This window comes from Natator depressus, chromosome 1 (assembly GCF_965152275.1).
Source record: "Natator depressus isolate rNatDep1 chromosome 1, rNatDep2.hap1, whole genome shotgun sequence".
NCBI classification, from domain to species: Eukaryota; Metazoa; Chordata; order Testudines; family Cheloniidae; genus Natator; species Natator depressus.
In genome coordinates, this window is record NC_134234.1 from 211727998 (window position 1) to 211744750 (window position 16753).

The 16753-nt window shown below is 42.6% G+C and overlaps 1 protein-coding gene across 1 annotated transcript; it reads left to right on the forward strand.

Moving 5' to 3' along the window:
- The first annotated feature begins 2732 nt into the window (after nucleotides 1-2732).
- On the forward strand, nucleotides 2733-15532 carry LOC141984855 (natural killer cells antigen CD94-like). The gene is made up of 7 exons (XM_074948304.1): nucleotides 2733-2826; nucleotides 5634-5729; nucleotides 7461-7559; nucleotides 8310-8378; nucleotides 13944-14095; nucleotides 14675-14778; nucleotides 15379-15532. Exons 1-7 carry the CDS (start codon nucleotides 2733-2735, stop codon nucleotides 15530-15532), a joined length of 768 nt encoding a protein of 255 aa, XP_074804405.1.
- The last annotated feature ends 1221 nt before the right edge of the window (nucleotides 15533-16753 follow it).

Genomic DNA, 16753 nt, shown 5'->3' on the forward strand with positions numbered 1-16753 from the left:
ATGTTGTGGTGGGCGTCTGCTATAGACCACCAGACCAGGAGGATGAGGTAGACGAGGCTTTCTTGGGACAACTAACTGAAGTTTCCAGATCACAGGCCCTGGTACTAAGGGGGGACTTCAATCACCCTGACATCTGCTGGGAGAGCAATACAGCAATGCACAGACAATCCAGGAAGTTTTTGGAAAGTGTTGGGGACAAATTCCTGGTGGAACTACTGGAGGAACCAACGAGGGGTTTTTCTCCTCTTGACCTGCTGCTTACAAACAGGGAAGAATTGGTAGGGGAAGTAGAAGTGGGTGGCAACCTGGGCAGCAGTAACCTTCAGGAGGTTGAGTTCAGGATCTTGACAAAAGGAAGAAAGGAGAGTAGCAAAATACAGACCCTGGACTTCAGAAAAGCAGACTTTTACTCCCTTAGGGAACTGATGGGCAGGATCCCCTGGGAAGCTAATATGAGGGGGAAAGGAGTCCAGGACAGCTGGCTGTATTTTAAAGAAGCCTTATTGAGGGTGCAGGAAAAAAAATCCTGAAGTGCAGAAAGACTAGCAAATATGGCAAGCGACCAGCTTGGTTTAACAGTGAAATCTTTGGTGAGCTTAAATTCAAAAAGGAAGCTTACAAAAAGTGGAACTTTGGACAGATGACTCAGGAGGAGTATAAAGATATTGCTCAAGCATGCAGGGGTGTAATCAGGAAGGCCAAGGCACAATTGGAATTGCAGCTAGCAAGGGATGTGAAGGGCAACAAGAAGTGTTTCTACTGATAAGTTAGCACCAAGAAGAAGGTCAGGAAAAGTGTGGGACCCTTACCTAATAGGGGAGGCAACCTAGCGACAGATGATGTGGAAAAAGCTGAAGTACTCAATCCTTTTTTTGCCTCGGTCTTCACAGACAAGGTCAGCTTCCAGACTGCTGCACTGGGCAACACAATATGGGGAGGAGGTGAGCAGCCCTCAGTGGTGAAAGAACAGGTTAAGGACTATTTAGAAAAGCTGGATGTGCACAAGTCCATGGGTCCAGATCTAATGCATCCGAGGGTGCTGAGTGAGTTGGCTGATGTGACTTCAGAGCCATTGGCCATTATCTTTGAAAATTCGTGGCGATCGGGGGAGGTCCCAGACGATTGGAAAAAGGCAAATATAGTGCCCATATTTTAAAAAGGGAAGAAAGAGAACCCGGGGAACTACAGACTGGAGGCAGGGGATTGGACTACATGACCTCCTTAGGTCTCTTCCAACCCTAATATTCTATGATTCTATTATTAGACAGAATCCAACATTAAACGTATGAAAGTATAAACCTCAGTCTGTGACTAATATAACACATCTACATTGACAATGTGTGTGGTGTGGGGGAGGTGTCTATTTCGCCAGCCAGGGAAGGCAAGTAATCTCCAGGCCGAAGTCCCTTTTCATGCCCTTCTTTATTATTTACAATAATGCAAACAAACGAAATGGGAACAACAAACAAAAAAAAGAAAACACCCTCAACTGAAAACATTGGTCATAGTCCTTAGAGGCCTTCCTGCCTCAGCCAGTCAGGAAGAGGGACCCCCTGGCCCTGTGACTCCTCTGGACTCAGCTTCCTCTTTCTGATCTGTCATGTGATAGTCATGGATCCCTTTAACCACTCCACACTGCTGTTTTACCCTTGTCACAGACTCCCACAGGATGAATTAAATAACATAAAGTTGGGAAAGACGCCTTGACTTCTATGATTTTCTGCACCATGGCCACATTCTGACTTCATTTGGACCATGTAAATTTGAAGTAACTCCCACTGACTTCCATGGAATTACTCCAAATGTACACAAGAGTGTCTCTGAATAGAATATGACCCCATGATTCTGTCTATACTGAAACTCAATGTTATGCTAAAGTATAAAGAAAAGGAGTACTTGTGACACCTTAGAGACTAACAAATTTATTAGAGCAGAAGCTTTCATGAGCTACAGCTCAAAGGGAGGAGCAAGTGGAGGAGGTGCATCACTCAAGTGGCAGTACTTGGAGGCACTGGAGACTAACGTTCTCCAAAATCTATATTTAGGCACCTAGGGTTGGTGTTTTCAAAAGTCCCTGAATGATTTAGGAGCAAAAGTCCTATTAAAGTCAATGGTGTTACAATGGTATAAAACAAGTGGAGAATCAGACCCAGAGTCTCTAGAAACCTAAAGGAGAGAGCAGAGAGGGGCACCTCTTGTAATGTTTCACATTTGACATGTGCTGTAAGCATTTCCCCCAGCACAGCCATCCCTGTCAGCAGGAGGAGAAGGTAACCATCCAGTCCTCTCATTACCCCCAAATTGACTCACCGGGGGTTCCTTCGCTATTGGCAGAGCTAACTCTTCCCGATACTATCAAGTTCTCCAGTATTAGGAGCCAGATTGTGTCCAGCCTCCCTCCACTGCCAGGACACATGAAATCGTAGCTTTGTCTTTTATACTCTTCTCCTGAATCTCTCCGGCCAGGATTTTATTTGTTTGTTTGTTTTTCTTTTCTGAATCCTTCTAGTTTGCTAGTGTGTATTAAGGTGTCCCGCACCTAGAACTATGTGCCACATTCAAGGTGGAGTGAGAGGGAGGCTTGGTTCTTCCAACCCATACCCCACAGTTTATTCTGCTGTGAGATCATTACAGTTGCTGTAGTTCCTTAACATAAGTATCAGTTTCCAACAGATCCCATTGTACATCTCAGTCTACTCAATCCAACCTTTCTATCCCAGAATGCACCAGAAATGAGTGAGCAGGCAGTGACCTATGCAGACCTGAAATTTCAAACTCCTTCCAAGCAGCAGAGGAAAAAGACACCTAAGAACACCAGGAACAAAGGTGCAGTATGTTTGTAAGCATATGAGAACATATCTGCTATTACTGATACTCTATATTCCATGTTAAATCTCTTCCTTGAGCTGTACACATTATATCTGACTTTATCTACTTATATTTTTACCTTTTTCTTCAGTGCCAGGCACAGTTATTTTAGTAATTTGTTAATATCTATCAAGCATTGAAATGCCCCTACAATGGTACACAGTATTCTGGGCATGGGAAGCAAAAGTTATTGTATCTCTGGAGCCCTAGAACGCGTTCTGTTATTCATAGAATCATAGAATATCAGTGTTAGAAGGGACCTCAGGAGGTCATCTAGTCCAACCCCCTGCTCAAAGCAGGACCTAATCCCCAACTAAATCATCCCAGCCAGAGCTTTGTCAAGCCTGACCTTAAAAAACTCAAAAGAAGGAGATTCCACCACCTCCCTAGGTAACCCATTCCAGTGCTTCACCACCCTCCTAGTGAAAAAGTTTTTCCTAATATCCAACCTAAACCTCCCCCACTGCAACTTGAGACCATTACTCCTTGTTCTGTCATCTGCTACCACTGAGAACAGTCTAGATCCATCCTCTTTGGAACCCTCTTTCAGGTAGTTGAAAGCAGCTATCAAATCCCCCCTCATTCTTCTCTTCTGTAGACTAAATAATTCCCATTTCTCAGCCTCTCCTCATAAGTCATGTGCTCCAGTCCCCTTATAATTTTTGTTGCCCGCTGCTGGACTCTTTCCAATTTTTCCACATCCTTCTTTTAGTGTGGGGCCCAAAACTGGACACAGTACTCCAGATGAGGCCTCACCAATGCCGAATAGAGGGGAATGATCATCTCCCTCGATCTGCTGACAGTGCTCCTACTCATACAACCCAAAATGACGTTAGCCTTCTTGGCAACAAGGGCACACTGTTGAGTCATATCCAGCTTCTTGTCCACTGTAACCCCAGGTACTTTTCTGCAGATCTGGTGCCTAACAGTTGTGTTATCGCAAACTATTCCTCGACAATGGATGCTTGTTGATTTGCCCCGTATTCAAGGAGACGTTGTCTTTTTGTCATGCCTTGTTGTGGGAGGATTAAAGGAGGTGACAGCTGAATTCTACTCTCCCTTCTGAAACCTACTCATACCCAAATAAAATACCATTTTCTTTCTGCTTTGCCTGATTGTAATAGTCAACATCATGAAGTCATTGCTGATCCTTAGTTGCCCACATTTATGTACCGTCCCAGAGCCTTAAAATATTTTTTGTCCAGCAGAGGATTTCCTGAGCTTTCAAGAAGTTGAGCAATTAGTTCAGAGAAGATGTCATTTTAAAATGCTCTTTAAAAAACACAGAAATAAAACATGGTCTCCATCTAAAAGAGCATAATACCTAGTGGCCTATTTCCACTGAAGTTAATTGGAGTACAGCTATTGACTTCAATGGGAGCAGGAGCAGGCTTTAAATCAAGGAAATAGCCCTGGATATGGTGAATGAGTTTATAAATATGTTTTGTAGATCACAGTTCAATTTGTTTTGAAGTATGTAAAGTGAAATTTTACATTTAAGTTTTTCATTAGCAGAATGCATGAATCACATGGGTAATCGAGTAGATACGTTATTTTAGCTGGAGATTTCTATAACTTTTAATGCTTATCTTTTTAACTCTAATTTTTGTGATTTATATTGTATGTGCAAAGCATTATATTAGTCACTTGAACAACTTTCAGTGTAAGTTAACAATTTGGGTAGGACTATAAAGAGGAGTCTGATACTGGAAAAAAGGTGATAAGGTGTCAAGTTTCCTTCCCCACTGTGAACTCTAGGGTACAGATGTGGGGACCTGCATGAAAGACCCCCTAAGCTTATTCTTACCAACTTAGTTTAAAAACTTCCCCAAGGTACAAACTTTGCCTTGGCCTTGAACCCTATGCTGCCACCACCAAGCGATTTAAACAAAGAACAGAGAAAGAGCCCACTTGGAGACGTCTTCCCCCAAAATATCCCCCCAAGCCCTACACCCCCTTTCCTGGAGAAAGCTTGATAAAAATCCTCACCAATTTGTATAGGTGAACACAGACCCAAACCCTTGGATCTTAAGAACAATGAAAAAGCAATCAGGTTCTTAAAAGAAGAATTTTAATGAAAGAAAAGGTAAAAGAATCACCTCTGTAAAAATCAGGATAGTAAGTACCTTACAGGGTAATCAGATTCAAAATAATAGAGAATCCCTCGAGGCAAAACCTTAAGTTACAAAAAGACACAAAAACAGGAATATACATTCCATTCAGCACAGTGTATTTTACCAGCCATTAAACAAAAGGAAATCTAACGCATTTCTATCTAGATTACTTACTAACTTACTTAACAGAGTTTCTGAGACTGCATTCCTGATCTGTTCCCGGCAAAAAGCATCACACAGACAGACAGACCCTTTGTTTCCCCCACTCCAGCTTTGAAAGTATCTTGTCTCCTCATTGGTCATTTTGGTCTGGTGCCAGAGAGGTTATCTTAGCTTCTTAACCCTTTACAGGTGAAAGGGTTTTGCCTCTGGCTAGGAGGGATTTTATAACACTGTATACAGAAAGGTGGTTACCCTTCCCTTTATTTTTATGACAAGATGCATGTGCTGGATTCACAGATGTTGATCCCAGTACACTGACAGGCTCCTGTAGACCACTGTACTGTGCGACTAAACCTTTTCATACAAAAGTCCTGCCATGCCCTACATACTGCAGTGGTAGTCTCATATCTTCATTGGATTTTAATAAGATCCATCTACCTTGTCAGTGCATTGAATGGGATTCACTATTTCTATGCCATACCTCACTAGAAGGAAATGAGGAGGTGGTGACCTATACAGGACTGAAATGCAACAATGCTTCTGAGCAGGAGAGGAGAGAAAGGACTATGAACTCCCAGAGCAAAGGTACTGTATGCTACATTCTGCTGACTCCATATTTACTGCTGTTTAACTGTCTAAAGTCTACCTTGAACTGTATGAGAACATTAAAAGCAAAACTCTGCAAAAAGATTCAAGACTTAAATATCCAACATCAAGACATTCAATGGCTGAGATGCCCACAAGCATTATCCACCTGGCCTTCTTGCACATTCTTCATATTAAGATATAAAGATAATTCGGAATATATATAGTATGGGAGAATTGGGGCCAGATGGTTCTCAGCCACTATATGAATGTTTGAGGGGAGGAGAGCGGTGCGTGCCAGGACTGCCCTGCCTTCTACCCCCCACCACAGTGGCCAGGTATTTTCTTCCTAGGTACAGGGACTGCTCCCCCATAGAACACACAGAGGCATTGGCCTCCCCATGGTGAGGGAGACACAGCTGTGGCCTTATCTAGCCTCCTCCTGTACTATGTAATTCAGGAGACAAGCTACACTACCCTGTAAGATGGTGTAGTGTGTGCTCTCCCTTTGCACACTTGAGAGTTTGGGGAGGGACTGTTCCCCAGGAGAGACAATCCCCATCCAGAGGGAGGTTCCACACTGGCCGAACATAGGACAGTTCCTAAAAGGCACAGCTGAGCCCTTAATGCTGTTTTAAGGTGCCCTGGATGGTGGGACTTCCAAGAGGGAAGGGGGAGCCCTTTAAATTCTTCCTAGAACTCTTTGTTCTGAGCCTCCTTTTCCTTACCCCACCTTCATGAGTGTACATGGTACTATCAGTGAATGAATATAATGCTTCCCCTCTTTCACAAATGGCTACATAGATGCAGCTTGGGCCACTGCACAGGGCTTCAAACTGACAGCCAGGATCATTGGGTTTTATTCACTCCCTTGATAAGCCTGGGCAAGCCAGGATCATTGGGTTTTATTCACTCCCTTGATAAGCCTGGGCAAAGCACTTCACCTCTCTCTGTTTCAATTCTTCCATCTGTAGAATGAGGATAAAACTTTCCCACCTTTTTTAAGTGCTACAGTTGAAAAGCTCCATATAAGTGCTAAGGTGGAAGAAATATACCTTAGTGGTGTTCTGCTAGGACTCCAGGACACTGTTCTGTTGCCATCAGGTCCTATGTAATACAGTCTGCCTCCTTCCTATGGCCTCTTTAAAACTAGATCCTGCTATTCAGGCATCCTGACCTGTAAAAGCTTGAGCATGGAAAGAGTTTTCATTCCATAGTTTGAGAGTTCTGATGACCCTGTTCTGACACAGCTGAATAGGGGTGCGGGTAGGGGGAGGTGAATGGATAGGTGTGTAGTCAAGCTGCATTTCATTAACAAGGAGAATAGGAGTGAAAAGCAGAACAGGCCACTCTTGTGGATAAACCTGATACAATTTAAGAGAAAATTAGAATATTTGTGCTGTTCATTTTTTTTAAAACCATTCTACAGAATGTAATTGGTAAAGAATTGCATTGTTGCTATAAGATGGCTAAACTTTTTAGTGAAGAGCTCATTCTCTATTAAATTCTATAGACTTATAAAGTATTGTTTTAATAAACCCTACTCAAATTCTATACAACTCTATTGTTATCTTTATTCTTAAATTCCATAGGACTTTACAATACGAGCAGAGACAAAAAAGGAACATTGTTGCAAAAGTAAGAAAAAATACTTCCAGGACTTATGCCTGGTTTAGGGTTTAAAAACATTTCCCCCCATAATTCTGTACTTCTCCCTTTCCTCTCTCCCAGATTCTTCTGGTTCAGCTCCTGCATGGGGACTCGTAGCAGGGATTTTGGGGATCTTCTGCTTGGCTTTGGTGATAGCAGTGGGTGTCTTGGCTGCCAATGGTAAGCATGAGCAAAGTAGATACTGAGAGACAGGCTCTGTGCTGGCATACTCCTTGTGTAACTGCTGGAGAGTAAGTCTCCTGGGGTGTAAATCAGTGAAGAGCTGCAAATGATTAGCACCTTTGAAAATCAGGCCACTTATTCAGATGCCTAATTATGGCTTCAGGGGGCAGGTCAGGGGCACCAGCTGGGTTCTTTCATATTCTCTGTCCCACACTCCGAAACACATGGTGATAGCTGCACTTCCACCTGCTTGTCCTCTGTGCTCTGGAACCACCCCCTTTGCAGGGTTTCCAGGGACAACTGCAACTGACAACCCCTTAGAATAACAGCTCCAATTAGCCATATGACCCAAGAGCCAGAAGGGGCACAGGGGCATTTTTCTGCTTAGTGGTCACTTCAAACACTAGCTGTGTTCAACATAGATGTTGGAAATCAGGATGTTTTCAATTGCTCTTTTCAGCGAATCCTTACAGAGTCAAGATTTTTAGCCACCCAGTTTTTGAGGGTGCTACTAAGTTCAAAATCTGTATTTTTAAGATTACTTTTAACAAGGACAAAATACCTGTCATGTTACATGTAACATTATAATTTGTTGTTATTACAATATAACAGACATTCTGCCTGATGGCATAACTGCAGGTAGAACTTGGCCCTTTGTGTCCCTATAAGGCACAAAATATTGATTAAACTGTGCTGCAATTTACTTTTAAGGGGTACATCATATTGTTATATTATTTTGGCTTTAAGTTTTTCAGATCTCCGAAATACCATGTAGACAGCAGGAAAACCTGAACCAGTTTCAGGAAATTATCCCAGGTAAGAATGGAAACCTGCCAAAGGTTTTGAACCGGAAAGATTGCCTTCAAAAGGGCAACATTTTTTCTTGTATGTGCTGTAACTTTAGACTGAAATCATTTCAAATTAAATCCCCAACATTGTTGCTAGACTGATGAATAGCAGTTTATGACATTTTGCGTTAACTAGATTCCAATTCTTTTTATTCTTATTTACCAAACATTTGCACTCACTGCAAAAGTCAGAAGTGAGTCTTGAGGAAATGTAAAGGAGGCGAAGTTGGTTTAACTCACATGTTGAAAGGCAACTGGAAAGGAGTATAGCAAGAAAAATAGTTAACATGAGGGAACAATAACAATAATAGAATCATAGAAATGTAGAGCTGGAAGGGACTTTGAGAGGTCATTTAGTCCAGCCATCTGCACTGAGGCTGGATAAAATAAACTTAGACCATCCCCCCTGAAAAGCATTTGTCCAGCCTGCTCTTAAGAACCTCCAAAGACAGGGATTCCACAACCTCCCTTGGAAGCATATTCCAGAGCTATCCTTAGAGTTGGAAAGTTTTTCCTAATGTCTAACCTAAATCTCCCTTAGTGCAGACTAAATTGATGAGTCCTTGCCCTATCTTCAGTGAACATGGAAATCGGTTGATCACAACCCTTTTTATAACAGCCCTTAGCATATCTCAAGACTGTTATCAGGTCCCAACTCAGTTTTCCTTTCTCTGGGTTTAACATGCCCAGTCTTTTCAATCTTTTCTAAACCTTTGATCATTTTTCTTGCTCTCCTCTGGACTTTCTTCAATATGTCCACATCCTTTTTTAAAGTGTGGCCCCCCGAAATGGACTCAAGACTCCAGCTGATGGCTCACCAGTGCCAAGTAAATCAGCACAGTTACTTCCTGTGTCCTACATACAACACTCCTGTTAATACGTCCAAGAATGATATTACCCTTTTTCGCAACTGCATCACACTGTTGACTCTGATTCAATTTGTTATCCACTATAACCCCCCAGATCCTTTTCAGCAGTATTGCTTCCCGGTCAGTTATTCTCCATTTTGCATTTGCACATTTGATTATTTGATTTTTTTTCCTCCTAAGTGTAGTACTTTGCACTTGTCGTTATTGAATTTCATCTTCCTGATTTCAGTCTAGGTCTCCAATTTGTTAAGGTCAATTTGAATTCTAATCCTGTCCTCCAGTATTTTTGCAACCCTTCCCAGCTTGGAGTCATCTACAAATTTAGAAGCATACTCTCCCTTCCATTATCTAATTCACTAATGAAAATATTGAATAATGCTAGACCCAGGCCAGTGAACCATTGATAACTCCTGTGTGAGTACTGTCTTGCAGCCAGTTTTGCACCCACCTATATTAATTTCATATAGACCACATTACTCTAGTTTGCTTATGAGACTGTCTTGTGAGACTGTGTCAAAAGCCTTACTAAAATCAAGATATAGCAACTCTATAGCGTCCTTCCTATCCACTGGGCCAGTAACATTTGCAACCAGTTCCTCCTTGTTAGTCAGAATCAAATCTAAAATGGCTGCTTCCACCTTCTGAAATAAAAAGTTGCCCCTAATACATTCCAAGGACAGTCTGTGTTTTGCCAAATTACTTTTCCAGTGGATGCCGAGTAGTTAAGGTTCCTCATTACCACCAGATTATTTGTTTTGGATATTTCTGTTATTTGTTCTAGAAATGCCTTCTCCACTCCTCTTCCTTACCTGGTGGTCTATAGTAGACTCCCACTGTGAGATTCTTGTGTTTTTTCCCCTTTTATCTTCACCCAGAGACTTTCAATTTATCTACCTCTCACCTTCTTCTGGACCTTCAGAACCAGTGTATATACTTTGGATGTATAATGAGACACCTCTTTCCTTTTTTTTTCCTGCTTGTCTTTTCTGAACAAGCTGTTACCCTCTATACCAATATTCCAGTCATGAGATTTATCCCACCAAGTCTCTGTGATGCCAATTTAGGTATAATACTAATACATACTAATATTTCCCATTCTCATTAGTTATTCCCCATACTCCTTACATTTATAGACTCACAGACTTTGAGGTCAGAAGAGACCTTCTTCTTCATGAAGAAGAAAGCCAAGGAAAGTGTGGGCCCCTTACTGAATGAGGGAGGCAACCTAGTGACAGAGGATGTGGAAAAAGCTAATGTACTCAATGCTTTTTTTGCCTCTGTTTTCACTAACAAGGTCAGCTCCCAGACTGCTGCGCTGGGCATCACAGAATGGGGAAGAGATGGCCAGCCCTCTGTGGAGATAGAGGTGGTTAGGGACTATTTAGAAAAGCTGGACGTGCACAAGTCCATGGGGCCGGACGAGTTACATCCGAGAGTGCTGAAGGAATTGGCGGCTGTGATTGCAGAGCCCTTGGACATTGTCTTTGAAAACTCATGGCGAACGGGGGAAGTCCCGGATGACTGGAAAAAGGCTAATGTAGTGCCAATCTTTAAAAAAGGGAAGAAGGAGGATCCTGGGAACTACAGGCCAGTCAGCCTCACCTCAGTCCCTGGAAAAATCATGGAGCAGGTCCTCAAAGAATCAATCCTGAAGCACTTACATGAGAGGAAAGTGATCAGGAACAGTCAGCATGGATTCACCAAGGGAAGGTCATGCCTGACTAATCTAATCGCCTTTTATGATGAGATTACTGGTTCTGTGGATGAAGGGAAAGCAGTGGATGTATTGTTTCTTGACTTTAGCAAAGCTTTTGACACGGTCTCCCACAGTATTCTTGTCAGCAAGTTAAGGAAGTATGGGCTAGATGAATGCACTATAAGGTGGGTAGAAAGCTGGCTAGATTGTCGGGCTCAACGGGTAGTGATCAATGGCTCCATGTCTAGTTGGCAGCCGGTGTCAAGTGGAGTGCCCCAGGGGTCGGTCCTGGGGCCGGTTTTGTTCAATATCTTCATAAATGATCTGGAGGATGGTGTGGATTGCACTCTCAGCAAATTTGCAGATGATACTAAACTGGGAGGAGTGGTAGATATGCTGGAGGGGAGGGATAGGATACAGAAGGACCTAGACAAATTGGAGGATTGGGCCAAAAGAAATCTGATGAGGTTCAATAAGGATAAGTGCAGGGTCCTGCACTTAGGATGGAAGAATCCAATGCACCGCTACAGACTAGGGACCGAATGGCTAGGCAGCAGTTCTGCGGAAAAGGACCTAGGGGTGACAGTGGACGAGAAGCTGGATATGAGTCAACAGTGTGCCCTTGTTGCCAAGAAGGCCAATGGCATTTTGGGATGTATAAGTAGGGGCATAGCAAGCAGATCGAGGGATGTGATCGTTCCCCTCTATTCGACACTGGTGAGGCCTCATCTGGAGTACTGTGTCCAGTTTTGGGCCCCACACTACAAGAAGGATGTGGATAAATTGGAGAGAGTCCAGCGAAGGGCAACAAAAATGATTAGGGGTCTAGAGCACATGACTTATGAAGAGAGGCTGAGGGAGCTGGGATTGTTTAGTCTGCAGAAGAGAAGAATGAGGGGGGATTTGATAGCTGCTTTCAACTACCTGAAAGGGGGTTCCAAAGAGGATGGCTCTAGACTGTTCTCAATGGTAGCAGATGACAGAACGAGGAGTAATGGTCTCAAGTTGCAATGGGGGAGGTTTAGATTGGATATTAGGAAAAACTTTTTCACTAAGAGGGTGGTGAAACACTGGAATGCGTTACCTAGGGAGGTGGTAGAATCTCCTTCCTTAGAGGTTTTTAAGGTCAGGCTTGACAAAGCCCTGGCTGGGATGATTTAGTTGGGGATTGGTCCTGCTTCGAGCAGGGGGTTGGACTAGATGACCTTCTGGGGTCCCTTCCAACCCTGATATTCTATGATTCTATGATTCTATGATCATCTAGTCTGACCTCCTGCACGTTGCAGGCCACAGAACCTCGCCCATCCATTCATGTACATTTGTGTACAGATATCTAAAATGTTGGTCCAATTCCCCCATAGTTATACCTTTTATTGCTCCTATGATGATACTATTGTAACATTCCATCCCTCCCTTTCCAAATATTTAGCCTTATGTTAAGGTCACCCTTTTTTATACCTACCTGTGGCCTTTTGTCACCTGCCCCCTTTGAACCTAGTTTGAAGCCCTCCTCATTTTGTTGGCTAGTCCCGGTACTAAGATGCTCTTCCCCTTCTTGGTCAGGTGGACCCCATCTCTTCCCAGGAGACATTCTTTGTGGAACAGCATCCCATAGTTGAGGAAGTCGAAGCCTTCTGATTGAGTTTCACAGCCATTCATTTAACTCCAGGATGTATGCATCCCTGCTTGTCCCCTTACCCTCAACAGGGAGGATGGACAAGAACACAACCTGCACCCCTCACTCCTTCACCCTTTCTCCCAGAGCCCTGTAGTCACTGCAGATCTGCTCAGGGTCATACCTGTCAGTATCATTAGTGCCCAGGTGGATGAAGCAGCATGGGGAAGTTGTCAGAAAGATGGATGAGCCTTGGCAACCTTTCTGAAACATCCTGGACACGAGCTCTAGGAAGGCAGATCATTTCCCAGGACATCATGTCAGATCAGCAGATGGATGCCTCTGTTCCCATGAGAAGAGAGTCCCTGGTCACCACCATCCAATGCCTCCTCCTTTTGCATGTGTTGGCCATGAGTTTCTCAGCCCTGAGGGCAGGTGTTTTTTCTTCCTAAGCCATTGGGGTCTGCTCTTCACCTCCTGCTGCCAGTACCTCATATTGGTTCTTGACCATGATGGATGAGGGACCTGGCTGGGGGGCTGAGCACTGTCTTCTGCCTGAGGTGGCCAGCAGCAAGTCTTCTCCTCACAGACCAGCTGTTTTTTCTTCCTCATCTGTTGCCACTGTAGTCATCTGTTAAGAAGCTGTAAGATAAACTAGTCAACTTCCCACTTTAACGTGTTCCATCTCTGGTGTTTCTCAGTATGTAGGTTTCACCATCTTAGATTTCCTAACACCTGCACATCAGTAACTGAGTGATAAATACAGTCTAACTCTGTGTGAAGAAGCCTCACGTGCATATCATCACTGAATTTTATCCATTGTGCAAGAATCTTGCTCAATCATTACTGACAAAGAAACAGCCAATCAATTACAATAGCAGACGCACTTGATGTATAGAATCCAAAAAATCCCCCTGGAGGAAAAACAAACAAACATGATTTGTGTATAAAAGGAAAGTGAGACAGGTACAATAACAATTAGTCTATTTGCTACGGCACAAGAATCCTCATGCCAATTTCAACATGCCAGCAACCATGTCCGTGCTTGTGAGTCTCCAGATGGTTTGTGAAGCACTTGACTGAAAATCAGATTACAACAGAAAATCTATTATTACAATTTTAACTTAATACTTCTAATAAAGGAACATCTAGAGACCCCAATCAGGTATGGGCCTTCATTATATTAGATGGTGTACAAGCACACCATAAGAGACAGTTCCTACATGAGAGAGATGACAAACTTAATACAGACAAAACACAATAAGTGGATGAAACAGTCAAGCAGAGGGCATTGGGGAGGGAAGACAAGGGTAACAGCGATAGAGGGAACATAAATTGTATTTTCTTTTTAAGGATGGAAGTTTGCTCTTTGCCCAGCAAATTGGTTTCCCCATGGAGAGAAATGTTACCACTTTTCTACTGAATACAAACCATGGCTGGAGAGTCAAAAGGCCTGCTCTTCTCATGGCTCCAGACTTCTTCAGATAGAAAACAAACAAGAGCTGGTAGAGTATCTTCCTCTTTTGGAGAGTGGCATAGTCAGAACTGCCAATAAAGATTTGCCTGTGAAAAGAAGATTACAGAAAATTAGATTAGGCTTCATTTGGCATTTTAAGATTTTTTTTCTTGAAGGCTAATTACCTTGCTCCTCCCCTTCTCTCCCCAGCATTAGAGCCATATCTGAACCCTAAATTCAATTAAAACGCCCCTGTTGAAGGCAAAACCCCAATGTCCCCTGTACTTCTCATATGCAAGGTACAGTTATTCCTGTGGTAAAAAAAAAACCCATAAATCGCTCCGGGCGATCGAGGGGAGGTATTGTCCTCCAGACAAGAGAGTCAATAGAGATTAATCCACAAAGAATTCTTTTACAATTTCTAGAAAATCTATAGCAAACATTCTTGGAGATGACGAGGAATGTGATCAGTCTGGCCAGTAGAGTTGCTCAACCATGAGGCTGCCTCAGCATCACTCTACCTGATATCCATACACTAATGAAATGAGCAGATATCTGATATGCATACAACCATGAAATGGGCAGGGAAAGGAATGTAATTGCATGAATTGGCTTCATCCTTCTACAGAATTTCATAAACCCCCTGGCAACTTCTCACTGGATAGGATTATTACGTGACAAGACCGACAGACCCTGGATGTGGGGGAATGGCACAGCTTTCTCCACTGACCAGTAAGTTCCAGACACAGCTAGAAACTTCTCATTTCCAAGAAGTGCATTCACAGTGTTATAAGGGAGAAAAACCCAGAATGAAATAGTAAGGAGCAACATGTCATCACTGAAATATATTTTTAGAATGCTTTGAAGGCCCAAGTCAGCAGAAGATGTTGCCAGTGAAATTGAGAAGTATTGCCCAAACTCCATAGGTGATGAAACACCAACAGTTGAACGGAAGGGGGTGCTGCAGATAAAGAATAAAGTGCATTGGAACTCCTGAGCGGAGTAGGACCAAAAAAAAAAAAAGATGTAGAGAAGAGGTTGTGTGTCGTGTCTAAGGTGCACTGGCAGTTAAGTGAAAAGTTTGCACAGCATGTGATGCACTACTCCAGACTCTATTCAATGCAGTTATTCATTGCATTCATAAATGCCAAATTTAATAATTGATTTTAATAATGTTCCCTCTGCTTCTCCACAATTGTTTCATTATTATTAAAATTATCTGTTGATGCCATCTACCACAGTGTTCAGATTAGACATTTTTGCCCTTGAAAAAATAAGGTAGTGATATAGATATAACTAGAATGGCTGGAAATAACATTTTTTCTGTCATAGGTTTGCAGTAAAGAAAGGATACGTTGATGGTGACTGTGCAGTCGTCAGAGGCAGAGAACTCTTCTCTGATGACTGCAAAGATACAAAGCGCTACATTTGTGAGCTGCCAGTTCATGTGCCAGAGTCTGATGTATCCAGACAAGATAGATCATGAAAATCATAAAATCTGGGCATCCCAAACCCAGCAAAAAATATCCCTCAATAAATACTAACCTTGTCATCTTTTCCTCTTCAAAGGCTGTGTTTAAATTGTAAGGTTATAATATGCTTTGCTGAGATCATATGTTGTTCATGAGTCTGTGTCAAAGGGAGCTGGGATTGGCCTCTCATAACAAAAATAAGTCTGATAAACCGCTCGTCTTTTGGATACCCACAGCCAGTCAGAGCCCTCCCAACAGGCAAAGCTGCTCTCTTTTTTCTTTTTCCAGTTCAGTGATAATTTATTGTAAAATGGTAATTAGTCCATTATCTGATTAAAATTGTTTTTTTTCAATAAATTGTTGAACATTGAAAAAAATCTGATTTAGTTGCCACCTTGTATGATTTCTTTTTACTTTATTGTATTTCATTCAATCACAGAAAAAAAAGCCATGATGAATACATTCAGATATGAAGATAACATTGGTCAGACTAAAAATTCCGTTTGGAGAAAATAGCTTGAAGGTGTTCTTTAAAGTATGTGGAATGGACGGAAATGGATATCCTGTGGAATCAATATCCATGTCCTTGGGGCCAAAACAGCAAAGGCAAAACCAACTGTCCCACCCACTTGCCCCCCCCCCAGCTTCTCAAAGGAGTAAGCAAACCTACACGTACATCATGAACAAGATGATAGCAACAGTGAAACCCTGCTGTGAGCTGTTACAGTCACAGGGCAGAAATTCTCATTGACATCACTGGATAATTAAAGATGATGTTACACAGAGTGACAATTGGAAGATGTGATCCCACCTTTGTATTCCCTGGACTGGGCATGGTCAAAAGTGATTCTCTATCACTTCACCTTCTCAACTCCAGTACACTGTGCTTGGGGACAAGCTGTCCTTGTGCCTCATGACACAGTCAGTTTCCTTTTGTCCCCATTAGAGAAATGTGCCATGCCAAGAACACTATGGTCTTCCTAGCTCACTAGATACACACCTCATGTCCTCCTACTAAAGTGATCCCAATGATTTACATTTATGTCAGATGCTGTTGGTAATAGGCTTCCTTCCAACAGAGGTAAATACTGTGGGGTCCCAACCATTTCAGTCTGGATCATTTCAGAATGACTGTGGACAGGACTGGCTGAAATGGATCAAGGAGCCCTCCCAGTAATAACAACTGTACAATAGTGGCCTTTCAGAATCTCCCAGAACCCACTATTTCTCACACT

What these genes read in the sequence shown, in the direction of transcription:
- LOC141984855 (XM_074948304.1), top strand. Translation starts at nt 2,733, where the DNA reads ATGAGTGAGCAGGCAGTGACCTATGCAGACCTGAAATTTCAAACTCCT. An exon ending in GGGTGTCTTGGCTGCCAATG is followed by an intron (nt 7,560 to 8,309) that starts GTAAGCATGAGC and finishes TTTGGCTTTAAG; the next exon opens with TTTTTCAGATCTCCGAAATA. An exon ending in ACAGCTTTCTCCACTGACCA is followed by an intron (nt 14,779 to 15,378) that starts GTAAGTTCCAGA and finishes TTTCTGTCATAG; the next exon opens with GTTTGCAGTAAAGAAAGGAT.